The sequence below is a fragment of the Lepidochelys kempii genome, chromosome 9 (genome assembly GCF_965140285.1).
Source record: "Lepidochelys kempii isolate rLepKem1 chromosome 9, rLepKem1.hap1, whole genome shotgun sequence".
In the NCBI taxonomy this organism is placed as follows: domain Eukaryota; kingdom Metazoa; phylum Chordata; order Testudines; family Cheloniidae; genus Lepidochelys; species Lepidochelys kempii.
The window spans coordinates 26638230-26657623 of record NC_136388.1 but is presented as its reverse complement, the minus strand read 5'-3'; the positions used below and the strand labels follow the sequence as shown (position 1 = coordinate 26657623).

The 19394-nt window shown below is 38.0% G+C and overlaps 1 protein-coding gene across 21 annotated transcripts in view; it reads left to right on the top strand.

Annotated features, from left to right (window-relative positions):
- The window catches only part of MBNL1 (muscleblind like splicing regulator 1), a 200542-nt gene extending 185675 nt beyond the window's left edge, over nt 1-14867 (top strand). For 16 of the 21 annotated variants that reach the window (XM_073359661.2, XM_073359648.2, XM_078854398.1 and 13 more), the window contains 4 exons: nt 4361-4396; nt 5108-5202; nt 8676-8750; nt 11925-14867. In XM_073359661.2, coding sequence (XP_073215762.1) covers nt 4361-4396; nt 5108-5202; nt 8676-8732 — 188 coding nt within the window. In that variant the 3' untranslated portion in view covers nt 8733-8750; nt 11925-14867. Of the gene's footprint in view, nt 1-4360; nt 4397-5107; nt 5203-7437; nt 7502-8675; nt 8751-11924 lie in introns of those variants that run through there. The other 5 variants (XM_078854399.1, XM_078854395.1, XM_078854401.1 and 2 more) reach the window with 2 other exon arrangements.
- The last annotated feature ends 4527 nt before the right edge of the window (nt 14868-19394 follow it).

Sequence of the window (19394 nt, the reverse complement as noted above, 5' to 3'; positions counted from 1 at the left end):
TTAAATCCTATGACCATGAAATTGATCAAAATAGACCATGAATTTGGTAGGTCCCTAGTAATAATGTCATTGCAGGTGAAGTACTGGCAGGGTGTGGTGTCATGTGTCAGTAAACTGACACAGGTGTGTCTGATTTCTGTGCATGTTAGACACGTAAATCTCTTTGAGGATCTGGACCTAAAACACTTGAGATTGAAATGGTTCAGATAGTCCTCCTACTGTGAACCTCTGACCTTTTGAAGTCTTCCAGAATCTGTTGCTTCCGGGAGCTGTCTCAGGAACTGTGGGATAAGTACTCAGAGGGCATTTCACCTGAAACAGTTTGGAACAGCTCTAGTATAGATGTGGGACAAAACTGCAACACGTCACACCATGAGTCTGTCACATCCAGCGTGGATGCACTGCACCGTTTGTGCTAAATTGGTACCATCTTACTAGTTTGGTTCGGATTAGTGCATCTTTAGCATGACCTTAGATCAATGTATAAAGTTCCAAATGAGGCCCTAATTCAGGAAAGCATAATGGACCAGACTTTTAAAATAATTTAGGAATTTAAAGAAGCAGAGGCACACCCATTCAGATTTTCAGAAGCTTAGGTGTGTTCATCTCCTTGAAACCAACAAGAGATAGAGGCCTAAAAAGCGCTTGTGAAAATCCCACTAGGTGCCTAGCTGAATTATTAGTTAGCTAAACTCCTTTAAAAAGTATGTGTTTAAAGGTCTGATCCTGCACCACTCTGAAACAATGGGAGTTTTGCCACTGACTTCAGTGTGAGCAGGATCAAGCCCTAAGTGCTTTCCTAACTAGAGATGGATTTAGACACATACCTAAGCATTTTCCTTAATTGGGGCCTCTGGCTCTGGGGACTAATTTTGCTCCCCTTGAAATGTTAACGGGAGCAGGATCAGGCTCTGTAACACTAATTCTTCATACAGATTGAAGCACTTATGTTCTCTACTAATAATCTGGTCTATGTGGTGGTGCTTTCTAGATTTAATTGAATAAAAAAACTGAGTGAAACAGCGAATCAGGAGTAGGAAATATATATAAAGAGGAAAAGGAACTGCTTAAAATCCCAGTGAAAACAGAGTATCCATCAAAATTACTGCATTCTCTCTAGACATAATTTATCTGAGAAATTATAATCAGTTAAATTAGCACATGCTTGAAATCAAATGCTGCCGTGTGCTGCAAAGCCAAGGAACATTTGAACTAGCAAATTCACTATTCATACATTCTTATTGGTAAATCAAAGCTTTTGAAGTCAAGATTAATATTTAGGTCATAGCAAAAGTGATTTTTATTATTGGCAAGTGGGTCCTACTGCATTATGTCTTCATATTTGCAAGTTATTGCACCCTAGCTAGTATTTTCATTGCTGCCTTACGTTCATTTGCTGCAAATCCCTCTCAAAACTGTGTGTACTGGTTATAACATTAATGATGATGATAACTCAAACTAAAATTTAAGGTGAAAGCTTTACAGTTATATTTCAGAGAATCATTACAAAAAGCTAACTCTTGTTTTTAGCATGTAGACTTAATTATGCATGGACTGATGTAATATACTAGGTATAATAAAATATGTAAAACATAAGGGCATTTGTACTTGTCTAATAACATAGAGTGGCACAGCTTTCAGTTATACTCATGCAACTTCATTGACATCATGACGGTTGTGTGGGTGTTATTGAGAGCAATGTGTTTAGCACATAGTCTGTAGTTCAGGGTCAAATCTGGGGCCACATATTCGCTCCGACAAGTAGTTCCATTGACTTCAGTAGCAATTCACCTGTGAGTAAAGCAAGCGGGATGAGGCCTTTCCTTTAAATAGCCCTCCTTTTAAACATCTTTCATGAATAATTACATTCTTTTTTGTTTAATAGAAATAGTAAAATAATTAGAAGGATTAATTATGCCATTTTCCCAATAACCTTAAATGTGTCTTCTAGTAATTACAGGCATTAACTTCCATGTTATCCCCAGCATTAATGATAGTAATTACTATTTTATTTCTCCAAAAGCTCATGGCTTTGGCATTGTACAAGTTGGTGCAACATGGCTTATAAATCTATACACCACATAGCACAAGCTAGGAAGATAACATGCATCACCATTCAGGCGCAATAATTTCCTTTTGTTATCGCCATATGGTATCAAGGTAATAGTGTGCAGTGGTGGTGTAGCTGTGTTGGTCTCAGGACATTAGACAGAAAAGGTACGTGAGGTAATATCTTTTACTGGAGCAACTTTTGTTGGTGAGAGAGACAACTTGTGAGCTTATGCAGAGCTGAAGAAGAGCTCTGTGTCAGCTCGAAAGCCTGTGTCTCTCTCACCAACAGAAGTTGGTCCAATGAAAGATATTACCTCACCCACCTTGTCTCTCTAAGGTAATAGTATAGCAGTAGCTCCCACAGACAGTCACTCAGAGTCTGTTTCCAGTTTCATATGGTCCCCATCTTCAGGACTTCATTATTTCGTTTATATTGATTCATATCAGAGTAAATTTATCTAACAATATGATTAAATAGGGAAGAAAGTCTTTTCAAAAAATGTTCAGTATGATGGATTATGAAGAATTGGGCCCTTTGTTTATAATGTTTAATTTTTAAGCTTCGGGTAGGAAACAAAAAACATGCAAATACTGATTTCTCAATATGGAGCTAGCTAAAATAAATGAGATTGCCCAAGTACTGGAATTTGAAAACTGGGAGTTGAGCATGCCTAAAAATGCAGTGCTTCTATTGACATTGATGTCTCTTTGGAGAATTGATTTCTTATTAATTAATTATTATTTATATAGCACAAGGAGAGTGACAGGCTACAAGATTGTCTCTCTCAACTGAACAATTATCTAAGAACTGTTGATGTTCTACAAAGGCCAATGGGTCCACAGACCCAACAACATATGGTCAGTTAAAGTGTGACCTACAGTGTAGAAACAATGCCAATCAAGTGTGCTTAGCTCATGCTGGGAGCTATGTGGGAGACCTGCATTTCTTATCCTGCATTTAAAATACAAAATAAACAGTGTGAGGAAAAATCAGAGTTGAAGCTGACACTTCATCTTCAGCTTACCCCACAGTGTCTACATATTGTAAATAATACTGTGTGCAAAATTACCACTGTCCTTACTACAGCTGAGCAAACATTTGGCAAAAAATGCAGATTTGGGTCGACCAAAACATTTCATGAATTTGGGTTGATTTGCCAAATTGTTTCAGTTGTTAAAAAAGAAAAAAAATCAAAATGTTTGTTTAAAAACTCTAAATCAAAATAAAATGTTTCATTTCAAACAAAACTCATCATTGGACCCAAAATGATGGGTTTGTTTTAATTTTTGGAACTGCCAGTTAACTGAGAAACCATTTCTTCACACAACCCAACTAACACCTATGCAGTACCAAGACACATGAGATTCCTCTAGAGGGGTTGGAGGAAAAGACACAAGACTAACTCTGGGTCGATCCATCCCTTCCTATGGGAAAACCCACACAAGGTAGCCCTGAGTGGAAACTCCATGAGGATCCATCCCCTCATGTGGTTCTTCTCCCCTATTATTCAGCTGGCAAATGTGGTGAATACTCAGAAGAACTGCTGGGGTTCCACACTAGCTCTGGCCCCTGGCAGGCCCCCTACAACTGTCCCTGGCCCCATCTCTTCCTGGGACAACTGCAGAAAAGAGAACGTTTCACTTAGCCTGCACCAACTCTCAACCTGTGCACTCTCTGCTTCCTTCTTCAGCAGCATCAGAGACTGATGGGCTTAGGCAGGGAGAAAACTCTGTGTGGAGGATCCCCTGTGCATATGGATTGGATAACGGGTGAAACAATCCCACTCCTTCATTCTTTATTATCCTGCATATCTCCGTATAATCTTAGTGCTAGGATTAACATAAATTTGGGTGCTGGCTTACCCTGAGAGTGTTAAAGATAAATAACATGTTTGATCATTTCCTCTAATCTTAATAAAATATAGTTAAAAAGAAATATACGTTTATTTTTATGCTAACAAAGTTTGTCAGAAAGATAAATCAATCAGATTAAAACTGAATTTTGAAATAAGCCATGAGACCTTTTCTAGTAATATTTCATAGACAAATGAAACTATATAGAAATAAAGGCAAACAAAATGTACCAGCACACAGTTCAATCAGCTTTTTTTCTTCACTTAAGACTAGTTCTACTTGATCACTGTGCTATTGTATGATTTGATTGTGCTGACAGTTACATGCCACTGTTCCCATAATAACAATTTTTCTTCTTTGTTCAAATGAAATTTTCTAATTACACGTGTGATGGGTTGTTTTAATTCTTTTCCCTTTTCAAATCCACCTTCCTGTTGCAATGCATGATGGGCAGGCTCAATATTGTGCATGACACCCGCTACAAGTGTTGGTAGGTGCCAGCTTTGTTTCTTGATTATCTTAAACCTGTGGTGCAGCTCACAGACCCTCAAAATCCACTGCTAGGTTTTAACTTGCAGCTCTTGTGCCAGTCCATCCCCCCATCACACCCTCTGCACTAACACCTGTCAATTAAATGCAGTTGTTTTATTTAATTGACATGGACACCTAGAAGTTGGATAGTAGTGTTCTGAATTGCACATTTTTCCTTGGTGGATTTTGATTGGACTATGAGTTTGTGTTTAGAAACTGTCTTGTATTAAGTAACATACTGTGTCTTACTATAGTAATATAAAACATACTTTCATTCAAACTGATTTACTTTTGTGTGGTAAATACTTGGGTTGGATTTTCTTGTTTGTGTTTTTGTTTAGACATAAAAATGTAAACATAAGGACATTTTTAAAATACTTTTGTTGATTTCATATTGAAACAATTGAACTTGTTCGTGTTGATTTTCTTGATTTGATGGTAACAAGCATTTTTCCCTTTTTTTCCTCTTTCATTTCCCTTTCTCCCTTTCTCCCTGGAATGTTGTCCTGCTTTGCACTGTGATTGCATGTCACTCGCTGGCAATGATGTCTCGTCACATGGCTTATTGCTATGATAAATACCATGCTCAATTATTCTATCACATGTTGCCATGGTTCCCCTACTGCTACACTCTTCTGTATGTTGGCTTATGTGATTTTCCTTCCGAAAGTTCCCATGGTGCACGGTGCTACGCCAGCCACTGTGTCTGCAGCAACAACATCTGCCACAAGTGTCCCCTTCGCTGCAACAGCCACAGCCAACCAGGTTTGCTAATTTACAGCTTTGTTCCTTAAAAACAACTTGAAATTGGTGCTTTTAATGAGCATGGGGGTTTTGATTTTACTTCTTGTTGGCCTACACATTCTCTCTAAGAGTTGTAGCATAGCTTAGAAAGCTTTTGTCCAGGCTCAGAAGGTGCTACAGCTCCATTTCTGATGCTAAAAGTATTTTACATGAGACTTTCTGATGCACTCTTGACATTTCATAGGCCATGTAGCTTATTTATCTTTTCATAGATCTAAAGAGAGACAGGGATAGTACACAGAATCCAATTTTTCTGTGCACATAAAGCCTACAGTTCTTTTGCATGCAAAACTCTGGTCAAAGCCAGTGGGAGCTGTGCGTGGAGGGATTACAGGATCAGGAATTTAAGAGTCTGGACGTGTTTTGAATCTCTTCAAAAACAAAACAAAAATATTTGTGCTTACGCAAGCCAGAGGCACACTTGTAAATCTTTGTCTCAACTTGTGAATTAGTTAGGAGAGGCCTCATTAATTTTATAATGGACAAACTTTAACTAACTGAATGTCCATTCAAAACCTGACTAAACTCTTTCTAAACTACCACTATGAATGTTGTTTTATCTGGGTATAAAATGAGGATGAAAATTAATGCTTAACAAGCTAAACTGTAAGTTAAACTTCTCCTTGCACTGCCACAAACAACTCTGTAAAGATAAATGTTGTGGGCCACATTTACATGGGTGCATCTCCCATTTACTCCAATGGAAATTGCACTTACATAAATGAGGATGGAATTTGGCCCAGTGTTTTAGCTCACTAGATTGTTAAAAATTCAGTTGTTTTCTACTACATCATAGTTGGAACATTAACTAGAAAGAATAAAAACATTCTAAAAGACCATTTCCTTTCTCTTTTATTTAAATGTACCGAGAAATAAATTTTATAAGCCATACTGCAAATTTAGAATTCCTGCACATTATCATTGTGCTAAAAACATAGCACCAAATACTGTGCTAAGATGCAAGTAGTGCTCTCAGTCAATTCACTGAGAGGCCCACAAGTGTCTTCAGGGTTTTTTGTTTGTTTTTTAAAATGTCCTTAACTCAGTTTCCAATTTTGTGGGGGATGTTTTGCATTCACAGTTAATTTCAGGGGTAAATGCTAGTATTTAAGGCCAGGATTTTCAAAAGTGCTAACCTTTGACCTAACTCTGCTTCCATTAAACTCTGAGCACTTTTTTAAAATCCAGTCAGGTAGTCAGAGCTATGAACAGTAGTACTTGTGCCTGAAATCTGTTGCAGCTGCACCTCTAAACCTGCAGGCAACTGCACTTGTAAAATAGGATGCTAGTTCTAGAAATCAGGAGCCTGTTCCTGCAAAGTGTTGAGCACTATACATTTTTCGTTGAGAGTTCTGAGCCTTTTATGGGGTCAGGCCAAGAGCCTTAGTATTTGTCCTGGAGTATCTCCATTGTTGCTTGCTACACACCACCTTCTTTGCTAAGCCAACTGTAAACTTTTTGGTGGCATATGCAGCAATTGGCATCTCAGCCATCATGCCTGAAAATCACACTGTTATAATGATTTATAAGTGTGCACATCAGATTCCCTTGTGTTATTTAGATATTTTAAAAACCCAAACCAGAATAATCTGGTCAGTTTTCACAGAAGCTGAATGTAATTTCTCACCACCTACCTCTTTGTGCTAGAGGAAAAAAGGCTTAATTTTGTTTTTCAGTGAATAACTAAAAGTCTCTCACAGATTTAGCCCAGAATAAGAATAATATCCAGGAATACTCATGGAGAAGTTATCATTCTTGTAAATAAGCGTCCGCTAAATAAATATACTGTATGTCAGACATATCTTAACTGCATGAGTCATTTACTGCACAATTTAAATAATTTTGATTTTAAAGCCTGCAAACCCCTGAGAATTGCTGGCGTGAGCAAAACCACAAAATGCCTGTTCTCTATGTGAGGTACCCTGCGCTTGCCCAAAGAGATTGTAGGGAAACTTTCTGTTGTAGAATCTGACCATTTCATGCATATCCTCCCTGGACCCTCATAACACACTTCAGTAAAGTATTGCAGCCAAACCTCAATATATACATATATAATTAATATATGTATATAGTATATAAGCAATGCTGAAATTGCTTAATGCCACACAATGCAATGCGCATGCATGCAGAAGGTCTTAAGATCTGGCCCTTCATCTTCATTGACTGGTGTTGAAGGTCCTTGGTATGTTTCGACAGCACTATCCCTGATGCTTCTACACAGTTGGGTGCAACATCTTCTCCTGCAGCAGTAGACAGAATGGTATGAGAAGCTTCATTATGCTTGGAGCACATTTCTGTGCAAGTTGGCAATGCTGTAAAACTGTATAAAGATGACAGGTAAAGAGAGGGCATTAGAGGTGGAAAAAAAACACTAAAAACATTAAATTTGTTTTAGAGAAATATTTCCACCCTCCCTTTCTTTTGCAGGTTTATTAGCTGATGGGAAATATTACTTGTATGACTGTAAATAGCTGTTAACCTTGAAAAAATCAGTATCACATCATATTGCAGGGCTTGTTTTTCTGTACATAAGTGCGTCTTTCCACTTCCCAGTCCTGTTTGTGATGAAAGTTTATGTACAATTCCTTTCACATTTGTAGTTCAATGAAAATACAGTACTGTTTTCCCTGATTGAGGGCCCTATTCTGCAAGGCCTGTGTACATGCACTCCCATGGACTTCAACTATGTGCCACTCATTGGAGGGCTTGCAGGATTGGGCTCCAGAGAGATGGTTGACTAGTGTGCTTCTTTGCTACTTCTAAATATTATCTTGTGGTTTTAATTTTAAAAAAAATACTATGGAAAATGAGTTGATAAACTTTAGGAGCCATTGCAAATTCTATTGACAACATTTTGAGAATTGTTCACTAGTTTGGGGTGCCTTCCTTTTTTGGTACCAAACTTTGACACTTTGTACCACTTTTTTATAGGGGACGAGGACCCACAGCTCAGCTCAACTCAACTGTGGGTCATCACCCTTTGTGAAATCAGCATACGAGGCATCTTAAATTTGGCACCCAAAAATGGAGACACCCAAAGTTAATGATCACTGCAAAATTTGGCTGAGGTTGTTTAACTGTAGAATTTATTGTTTCAAATGATTAAGTGAAATACCCAAATCACAAAAGTTTGTGTAGGCCAACAAAAAGGGCTCTTCTCAATTACTGCACTGCATGAACTTTTGTAGATTTTAACTTCTTTTACTTTCTAAACAAACAATACTTATGTACATTGGTCAAACAGTACTTACCACAACGTTTTTCAGTTTTAAGTTGCTACTTTAGCACTTCAGTTTACTTTAACTTATAGTATAAAGTCCACCACCTCACAGCTGATCCCCACTTTTCTGAACTGTTATGTTCTTTAATAAAATGTTCTCTCTCTTGGTTGATTTGTTGCACATGTTATTCATTGTTTACATTTTTACCTATAGATACCCATAATATCTGCCGAACATCTGACTAGCCACAAGTATGTTACACAGATGTAGACATTTTGTCATCAAACAGTAAGTTTCCAATGTATTGCTTGCATAGTTTTCAAACTCTCTTTGTGTATGTGTATAACTTGGCATTTTCAGGGACATATTGGATTTTTAAAAAATAAAAGCTATGGAAAAATGTTGTGAAAGAATTGATATGGGTTTCTTTGACATTACCGAACTTCTGGCACATGTCAGTCACAGCATTCATATAGAAATGATTTTTAAAAAATATTACAGAAACAGACAAGTGTGTATGTGAAATGAGTTGGTGATTTCAGTCGATCCTAGTCAACAAAATCACAAGGCTGCTGCATCTGGCATGAACAGTCACCTTTGTGACACTCTCAGCAGAGGCCAAGGGTTGAACTGGCAGAAAGCTGAATTCCCCTCTTCCCAGAAACAGATCACACAGATTCTTCACAGCAGCTACTCAGTAGCCTGTAATCTACAATACTTACCAGAGTTCCCCCCACTCTACTTGTGCAGGTGATGTACATGATGGTGGAAACAATAATCTCTTCCCCATCCCACCTGCGACCAAACCCTTTATGCCAGCCTATTTGGAGTTGGTGCAGAGACTCTTTTCATATGTGTGTGAATGGTGAGGAGATCATTCCTCAACCATTGGGCTTAAGTGATTATGAGAGTCTTGCTTCCAGCCTTCTGCATTTCACCCTTAATTATGTGATCTGCTTCTTAAAACATCAGCCTCCCATTTTCAGGGGGCTCAGGATGTAGCAAACTCAGTTTTCTTTTTATCTGCCCTGTGTTTGTCCCCTCCAAAAGATACAGCAGTTATCAACTTTAAATTAACGCTGTTTGTACCCCAAGTACATGAAAGGCCTTTGGGGAGGGGAGGCCCCAGGTTGTTGGCACTGACAGTCACTGTGCTGGGGCACCAGTATTGGCTCTAATAGCCCCACTTTGTTCGCTGGCATTGGAAACCTGCAGGGAGTGCCACGTTAATTACTGTTGACACACTGTGGCAGGTGTAGGGAGGTGGAGTCTGATAGGCCACATCTACCCCAGTGATTTAGCAATAATTGACCTGCAGCTCCCTGTAAGGTTCCAACACCTTCTAACAGGGTGAGGTAACTGGAGAGTGCTGCCATCTCATGAGAGTGGGCTTCAGCTTGTACTGCCATCTTGCTGCCCTGCTGGGGAAAGTAACCCTGGGACCGGCCAAGCTTAGGGTGGGGCTCGTATAGTATTATTTCGTTAATAAAACCAGAGTTTAGTCAATGAGAATTTAACTTTTGTTTGAGACTGGCAGAGGCACCACTAGCTCCTATGCCCCGGGGGCCGTATGTGGGACAAGTCACTTTACTGAGAGTTGCTTTAGAAAGACCTATTAAATTGCAGTGTCTGCTAAGCCAGCCTCTGTAACTGAGAATGAGAATTTAGTCATCAGCCTAACTCAGCCTGTGGCTTCTCTTGAGCACAGACTGCCAAATTATGATAAATTATGTGTGGTATTTTTGTGAAATAGGGTACTTAGTAGAGAGAGGTCATGCTGAGAATACAAGCTCAGTTTCTACTTGCATATGTTTGGCTTGAACTACAGCCCTAGATATTATGTGTCAGATCTTTATAATTTAACCTTTCTTCACAAAGAAAGACTTTTACTTGACTTACCTGTAGCGAGTTCCCCACCGACCTTTCTATGATGAAATCCTAGTTTAAATTTATGATTTGGGCTGTTCATTTTTCTTTCTGTCTGATATAGTATCTTACCCAACTACACTAGGCTAGCTTAATAGCTGCAGCAAGTAAATATACCACTTCAATCCCACCCCCTATCCCACGACAGAGGTACTGTCTACTAGTCAGGTTCAAGCTGTAAAAAACTTATCATTCACTTTGGCCAAGATCCTCTGTAGTATTTAGGTACCTCGTTCCCATTTTTATCAATGATTTTCATAGCCCCTTCATTGTAATCTTTCTTCAGCAGAGGAGGAAATTTATTCTTGACACTAGTTGATGATCAGTCCTGAAGGAAAAGGATTGATACCCCCTTGTAACTTTTATCCTAGCTGGAGTGATTTCAGATATTGTAGTCATAGTCCAGTCCTTTTTAAAAAAATTCACACTAAGCTATTTGCCTTAGCATTATCCTACAACAGTGACTTCCACAGGTTAATTTATTATTGCATTAAAAACTACTTCCAGTTATTCCTCTCCCCTTACTTGTCTCCTCACTCAATTATATCATCTATTTTATTTCTCCTTGTATAAAACACCACCTTCCCCTTCTCAGTTTCTACTTTTTATTGCCATTCTCTGGGCCTTTTCTATTTCTGCTATGACCTTAATGAAATGATGTGCCAAAACAGAATGCATTTTTAAGGTGAGACTGTACTATTGGTTTAATATATGGAATCATACAAGTTCCTTATTATTCTGTTAGGCCAATTTTTTCAAATTTTCAAAAGCACCTAAGTGACTTAGGCCTAAGGCCTCAGGCACCTAACTCCCAGTGATTTCAATGGATCTTAATCCCTTAATGGCCTAATTGTCTGTCATTTTGCAAATGGGATTTAAGTGTTTACGTCTGATTAAAAGTCACTGGGATTTTGGCTCCTAAGTTGCTTAGGCACTTTGGAAAATGTTACCCCAAAATCTTGGTTCCGATGAAGTGGGTGGGAATACCGTCTACTGACTCCATATACTCCAGTGGGACCAGGACATGGCCCCTAACACGAAGCCAGTAAGTGAGTGGTATACTGTCAATCCTACTAGGTAGAGGAGGCTGTAAAATTCAAGAGCAGGGGTTCTCAAACTGGGGGTCGTGACCCCTTGGGGTCATGAGCCATCAGCCTGCACCCCCAAACCACGCTTTTCCTCCACCATTTATAATAGAGTTAAATATAAAAAAATGTGTTTTCAATTTGTTAAGGGGGGGTTGCACTCAATGGCTTGCTCTGTGAAAAGGGTCACCAATGCAAAAGTTTGAGAACCACTGTTCAAGAGCAACAGAATACTATTTTATTATACATGGTCAATATGTATAGTATGTCTAACATGTCTGCAAAGAAAATCTTTTCTGTGAAGAAATTGTTTGAGGGTCAATCCTGTAGCCTTTTTTGTAAACAAAATTCCTCTTGACTTCAATGACTGATTCGCCTCATGTTGAGATTGCTTTAAGAAAATGAATGAAAATGCTAAATTAATTTTCTTTCTGCCTGCTTCCCTTTCTAGATCATACTAAAGAGAAAAGGACAGTGTGCTTGGATGGAGAAAAGGACATGAGCATTAGCCATAATGTATATACCGTCAAGCCACACACAAAAATTCCCTCAGCAGTAAGACATCCACATACTGCATGTTAACAAGATGAAACGACAACTTGGAAATCCACTGCACACTGTTGCCTATATACTTTGTACATTTAATTGATATTTGTGCTGAGGTGATCTTATTGTCTAAATCTACAACATTGTCTATCTTTTCTAGCACAGAGGTATGCCTATATATTTAAATATGCATACATAGTCTATTTCCTACATAATCATGTATGTCATCTTGAAAAGACAGACTATGATGTAATCATAAATCTATTATGTATTGGTACGTCTGTAGACCAAGATATAATTTTTTAAAGTAAGTTTATTTCTTTCAAGGTTTACAAATAACAAAGGTGCACCTTGTATTTAAAATTGCCATTATAGATGAGAGCGTGCATGCACAGTAATTTTTGTTTAAGAGTAATATTTTTAATGTAATAGATTGTAAGACGTGGTAAGAGAGGTATCTGACAGAGATGAATGTGCCAAGCAAAACCACAACTGTGTATATTTTAAAGCACATCAGTGGCTTTAAGTACCATGTTGTTAAGGATTCTCATGAAGTGCCATAGACTGTACATCAGATTAGAGTATTATTTCTGCAGTGTTATTTTCAGAGCCACATTTTTGCTTATTTTGTTAGTACTATTCAGTCAAAGGCACCATTCTGTTTCCAAAACCAAAGCTGTCTCAGAAATGGCCAATTCAACCTATAATAAAAGTAGACAACAGAAAAACAAACTATCAGTACAGATTAACGTAACACATACTGGACATATAAATATATATAAACTATTTTAAGGCATTGTAGTGTAAAATTTATGCATATTATTACTGAATAACTCAATATACAAAAGGGAAAAGCCATTTCTGAGACACAATAACAAAAATGTTTGAGGAACTTATTTTGCTTCTATTTATAGCCTCTGTCAAAAGACTATAAATGCTTTGCAGAGATGGATTTCACTTTTGCTTAAATGTTTCATCAAAGTCACACTTCAAAATAGTGACTCTAAACAAAGAAGAAAGAAGCACTGACATCAGATGCATGATAAACCAAAATATGAAAAAACTGAGATGTTAATTAGCATAGAATTGGGTGGGTTAAATACCTGGGTGAGTTTTGTGAGTTTTTTTTGTTTGTTTGTTTTGTTTTGTTTTGTTTTTGGTTCAGATTAACTGCTTATAGCCTTAGAAAGCCTTTACAAAATAATAATAATAAAAAAATAGATGTGCATTCAAGTTTTTAAGAATGGATTCATCCAAAGGAATTCCTTTTTGTGGTTTGGATGTTGCAGTTAGTAAAGGATATTTTTGCTCTGTTCAGCAAACTGCTGAAGTGGGGGCCAGGTCACTGGTAGTATAGCATGGAGTGGAAGAAGTGTGAGTTCAGTTATAGAACTTTCCATACTTCCAAGTTTACTGCAAGTTTTTATGCTTGAGAGAGATGCTTTCTAGTATAAGAATGATGTGTTGATTTTACTGATTGTACTGTACATCTATTAAAGCCTTAGATTATTACATTACGGGTTAAAACCCATACCAATGTAATTTCAATCATGTTAAGAAAGTATAGATGACTTCACGTGTTATTGTAGTTACTTACATTACAGAATATTACTTATTTTTTCTTTTTAAAATGTAGTTTTTATTTCTTACATTTATTAGATCATTTTCATTTTCTATTACCAGTTGAATACCATTTCAGTTTATAGAATTTTGTTTTATTAGATTATACTGATGACTTTTTCAAAATACAAAAAAAAAATAAAAAATAAAAAGTAGGTTTTTTTCTTCATAACATATTCAGTTTTGAATTTACATGTAGTGTCATGAGTATTTGTATTATTGTTAACTAAATGATTTATATTTTACTGATTTAATATTACAATGTAAGAACGTCAGTCATCGTTAGTTCTTGTCTAGTTTTCATTAAAAGAACAAAGATCTTTTATATGGATATCTTATAATTATATAATCATTGCTAAGTAAGAGGTTCAGTTGTTGCTATCGCAACAATCCTGGCAGACAATTGAATAATATTTTGATGATTTATTTTGTTTGTAATTAGTTATTATAAGAAAATCTAGTTCCTAGATATTAGAATAAAATTTATTTTCTACTGTATCCATTTCAAATGTTAAAATATTGTTTAAATATTTTTTGAAATCCCTGAATATCAGGCCTTGTTATAAATAAGCTGCATAATCAATAGATCAAGGGACTTTTTGTTGATAATCCAAATACTCAAAGTTTACGTAACAAGAATTAAAGCGTGTGTGCAAACTCTTGAGGGTTGATTATGCTGCAGTTTAGCATGTGGGAACGTATAGAGAGAAGGTTGACTTTTTGCACTTCTGTATATAGTCAAAAAAGAGAGAAACCTGTATAATAGTAAGATCTTATTTTGAATAAAAATGTCTATAATTACAAGGAGTTTTGTTAAGGCTAATAAAATGACAGGCTGAACAAAATTGCTTGCAAAAGTGGCACAGAGTTAGCACTCCATACCCCTTCAAAAAAGTTGCTTTGCTTTATGTGGACAGCTTGTAGTTTGCCAGGATTTTTTCAGCTGGAAAGATATGCCATCCTTCCAAGATCTCATGACTGACAAAAAAGCTCCACCGGTTCAAATCTGCCTGAAAATCATTACTTTAAAAAAAAATTTTTTTAAAAAAGCAGGTATTTCAGACCATCAAGGTGAAATCATGGATTAAATATTCCGTACATTATTCAAAAACTACTGCATGTTTAAAGTATCAAAAACAAAAAAACAAAAAAAAAACAAAAAGACAAAAAAAAACAACAACCAACAACTATATTAAGGATATATTCTATTCAAAGCAGTTTCTGACAATTTCAGTGGTTTATTGTTCACAAAACAAGAAACTTCAAAACAGATATTGACATTCACAAAAATTAAATTATGAACAGGCAAACCAAACAGCACACTGTAGCTGTAGTTATGTGATTATTTTTTTATTGTAATGGTCCTGTTCTTTTAGCAGGTGAAAAACAAAAACCTATCAAATGTTACCTTTTGAATGAAAAGCACTCAAGAAACCATGTAATTACATAAGCAAAAGGTGGAAATTAGGCCATTATTTTATCTGGAATATTCAGTATTCACACTGATTAATTAATAACGTTGCACTTACTTGCAACCCTGCAACTTTCATCTGCTGAAAGGACAGATGTGCTTGGTTTTACTATTATGTAATCACAGACTTACTTTTTGCTTGTAGTTGCTGCAAATTATGTACTCTGTCCTGGGCTGCAATTTGTTTCCATGCTTATTTTATTATTACTGCTATAGTTGACCTTGCTGTATGGAAAAATAAAGTGAAATTGCCCTAATAAAACTTCTCTTTCTTAATTATATTTTTCTATTTCAGATTAAAAATTACATTGTTTTGTTTTGTGTGCATTTTTAATGGATTCACACATTATGTCCAAGGGAGAATCATTTAAATGAAAAAGATTAACTGTCTGCTATCATATGTTTATTTTACAGTGTGCACCATATTACATATGCAATACAGACCATGAAACAGTCTATTCTATCCAAATCAGACATGTACAATCCTTTACAGACCTGTTCCATGCATTACTGAAAATTCATTTTCTGAGTTCCTGACTTTATAGATTCATAGATTTTAAAGCCAGAAGATACTGTTTTGATCATCTGATCTAACTTTCTGCCTAACACAGGCCTGAGAGCCTTACCCAATAAGTTCTGCAAAAAGCACATAACGTCTGGTGGAGCTATAGCGTATATTTAAGAAAGATATCTTGTCTAGATCTAAAGATTCCTGTGAGGGGGAATCCCTAATTCAGTAGTTCCAATAGTTAATTACCCTAATGGTTCAAAATGTGCACCTTATTTTTGTACACCTTATTTACACCTTATTTGTGCAGCTTCAGTTCACAGGCGCTTCATAAAAGCAAAATATTAAAAGTAGATTATTTCCCTAAAGAAGGTTATTTCTGCTTCTGAGAATTTATATTTATATAGGGAGGCAAAGTACTAAATTGTTGAGGGTTTTGTCCATTCAGTGTTGTATATATTGGAGACATGAAGCCATATCATGCCAATCATTTTTGAGTAGCATTCCCCGTGGGAAATTCTACTTAAAAATTGATGGTATTATACAGCACTGGTGCCCCCAAGGAAAATACCAACAATGTCTTGCCAGTTACCCACGTGAGGGCAAACCCTAACTGTACCTCTGCAGAACCTTCCAAGCACTCATTTTTAAATAATTTGGTTTGTTTTTTTTAATTATGTGAATTTTTGGCACCTGGGAACGAGGGCTAATAGGACTGACTACAGTCAAGCAGAATGTGGCCATTGCCTGTGGAATTATCTGCCCACTTAGCTCAGCTACTACACCTCCATCTTAACTGCAGAAACCCTCATCCAAATCTGGTCATGTATCAGTTTGAGATGTGATCTGGCTGTTGTCCAACAGGGCTCCATCTTGCAAACAGATTCACAAACAGAGATTTCCACTACCCACTGCACCCATTCTATTTGTCAGTTGCTCAACCCTGTGCTATGCAGTGTTGTGGTCATGTTGGTCCCAGGATATCAGAGACACAGATTGGGTGAGGTTTATCTTTTACTGGACCAACTTCTGTTGGTAAGAAAGATAAGCTTTCGAGCTTACACAATCAGCAGACCTGTAGAAGAGCTCTTGTGTAAGCTCAAAAGCTTCTCTCTCTCTCCAGCAGTAGTTGGTCCAATAAAAGATAGGACCTCACCCACCTTGTCTCACATGTGCTGACATTTGAACTTATGTGAAAGGGGAGTTAATTTACCAACTATGTTGCTTAGCTCTGTTCTAAACCTCCTGTTTACTCAATGCCTAAGTTTGGAAGTCGCAGCTAAAGGCAAGAGATTCAAAAATTCTAAGGCCAGAAGGTACCATTGTGATCATCTAGTCTGACCTCCTGTATAACACAGACCATAGACCTTCCCTGAATTAATTCCTGTTTAAACTAGGGTAGATCTCTTAGAAAAACACCTCCTGCTAATTTTAAAAAGTCACCATTGATGGAGAATCCCCCACAACCCTTGGTCTGTTATTCCAGTGGTTAATTCTCCTCACTGTTTAAAAATGTGTGCCTTATTTCTAGTCTGAATTTATCTAACTTCAGCTGCCAGCCGTTGGATCTTATTTTACCTTTATCTGCAGGGTTGAAAAGCCCATTATCAAATTTCTGGTTCCCCTATAGGTACTTACGAAGTGCAGTCAAGTAAACACCCCTTAAGCTGGTCTTTGTTAAGCTAAATAAAGTTCCTTGAGTCTATCACTATAAGGCATGTTTTCCAATCCCTTAATTGGTCTTGTAACTCTTCTCTGAACGCACTCCAATCAATCAACATACATTTTGAATTGTGAACACTAGAACTAGACATTCCAGCAGCAGTTGCACCCATGCCAAATACAGAGGTAGTATAACCTTCCTACTTTTACTGAAATTCCCCTGTTTAAACATCTATGGATGGCATTAGTCCTTTTGGCCACAGCATCATACTGGGAGCTTACATTCATCTAATTATCCTTCGGCATATGAGGTGGCCCGTGGGTACTACTTCATCATTAGTGAGGAACAGGTTACCTTCAGCTGAGCTTCACTGCAGGTGTTCAGGGCAAGAGCTATCAGAGTGGTGCAGGCAAGAAGAGTATGGGTTCACACCTGGGTTCATAGGACTGGCTTGAGTCCCATGCTGGGGGAGTTTTCTGTTTACGTTCTATTTGTGTTAACTGATTATATTCTCTTGATCCCTGGAGGAAAAGACTTGATGCTCTGTGACTGGTTTTGACCCTGCCAAGTCAGCCCACCAGCTGACAATGCTGATTTCCAGTGAGTGCCGCAGGAGGGCCAGTCAGAGAATGTTTAACCGGTTCAAATACAAACTACTTATACCCGTAACTCTAACAGGATGGCCATTTAAGACCCAGGTGGCTTGGGGCCAGTCAGCCCTCCTTAATTAGCCCTTCCCTGCTATGTCTCTAGGTTTTGGGACTTAAAAAGAGGAAAAGGCAGCAGGCATGGAAATCCCTGGGCAAAGCTACCAGTGAAGAGGGAGAGGAAGCAAGTAAATTATGCTGGCTGAGGAAAGCTGTTGTAGGGACTTTCCTGTAGCTAGAGAAGAGAAGTCCTAAAGATTAACAGCTGAGGGGCTGGCCTCCAGAGGAAGGTACTGCTCTGGAAGCAGAGTGGGGAAAAGATTGCACAGCTGAGTTGGGGTGAAGCACCTACAGAGGGTAACTTTGGAGCCTGAGTTGGAAGAGGAGCCCAGGTGGGGCAGAATCCCCTGGCTGGGGAGGGATGTGGACAGACTGACTGAGGCAGAGGAAAGCCTTGCAGTTGAGAGATGTTGGGAGGAGAGTAGACAGGCTGCTCTGTTGTGAGGTAATAAGCTGGGCTCTAGCGTGGAAATGACAGGGCTGTGTCCTACCAGAAACCCTGGATAGGAGGGTCAAGCTGATGAGAAGATTGAGTTGATTGGAGCCTGGAAGGTGGTAGCTAGATAATGAGACCAGGTGTTGCCACTGGGAGCCTGTGTAAAGTAGGGGGCTGAAGGCTGAGCCCAGTGGGGCAGGAGACTCTTGTTCTGATGTTGTATTGGAGTGGGGACTAAAGGACTCTGTCCCCTTGGAAGGGGTTGAACACTTTAAAATGTCTCAGCCAGACAGCATCTGGAGTAAGCCAAAGATGGTTGTGGGAAAACTGAGATAGTGCTGCAACCCTGTTTTGCTAGGAGTATTTGCAATGAGTGTGGTTGGGCAGAATGTAATTATCTAGTAACTCTAGAAGCTGGGGCCCTGGTTCTTAGCTCTGCTCTGCCAGTCTTATACTGAGGCAAATGCAGTTACCTGACAGGGCCTAATGCTGTTGTTACACAACTCTAATGCCCTTATGTTCAGTAGAGGTTACACCACCCTAAATGAGATCAGAATTGGGTCCACGGGGCTTCTGTAGATTGTGCTCTTTTACTGGAATCAAATGTATATAGCAAACTATACTCATTACGTTTATTATAAGGACAGGTTTCAGAGTAACAGCCATGTTAGTCTGTATTCACAAAAAGAAAAGGAGTACTTGTGGCACCTTAGAGACAAACCAATTTGAGCATAAGCTTTCTTGAGCTACAGCTCACTTCATCGGATGCATACTGTGGAAATAGGTTACCTTGCATAATGATTTAGCCATTTCCCCTTGTTTTTTCCTACCCTCCCCCCCAGACGTTCTTGTTAAACCCTGGATTTGTGCTGGAAATGGCCCACCTTGATTATCATACACATTGTAAGGAGAGTGATCACTTTAGATAAGCCATTACCAGCAGGAGAATGGGGTGGGGGGAGAGAAAACC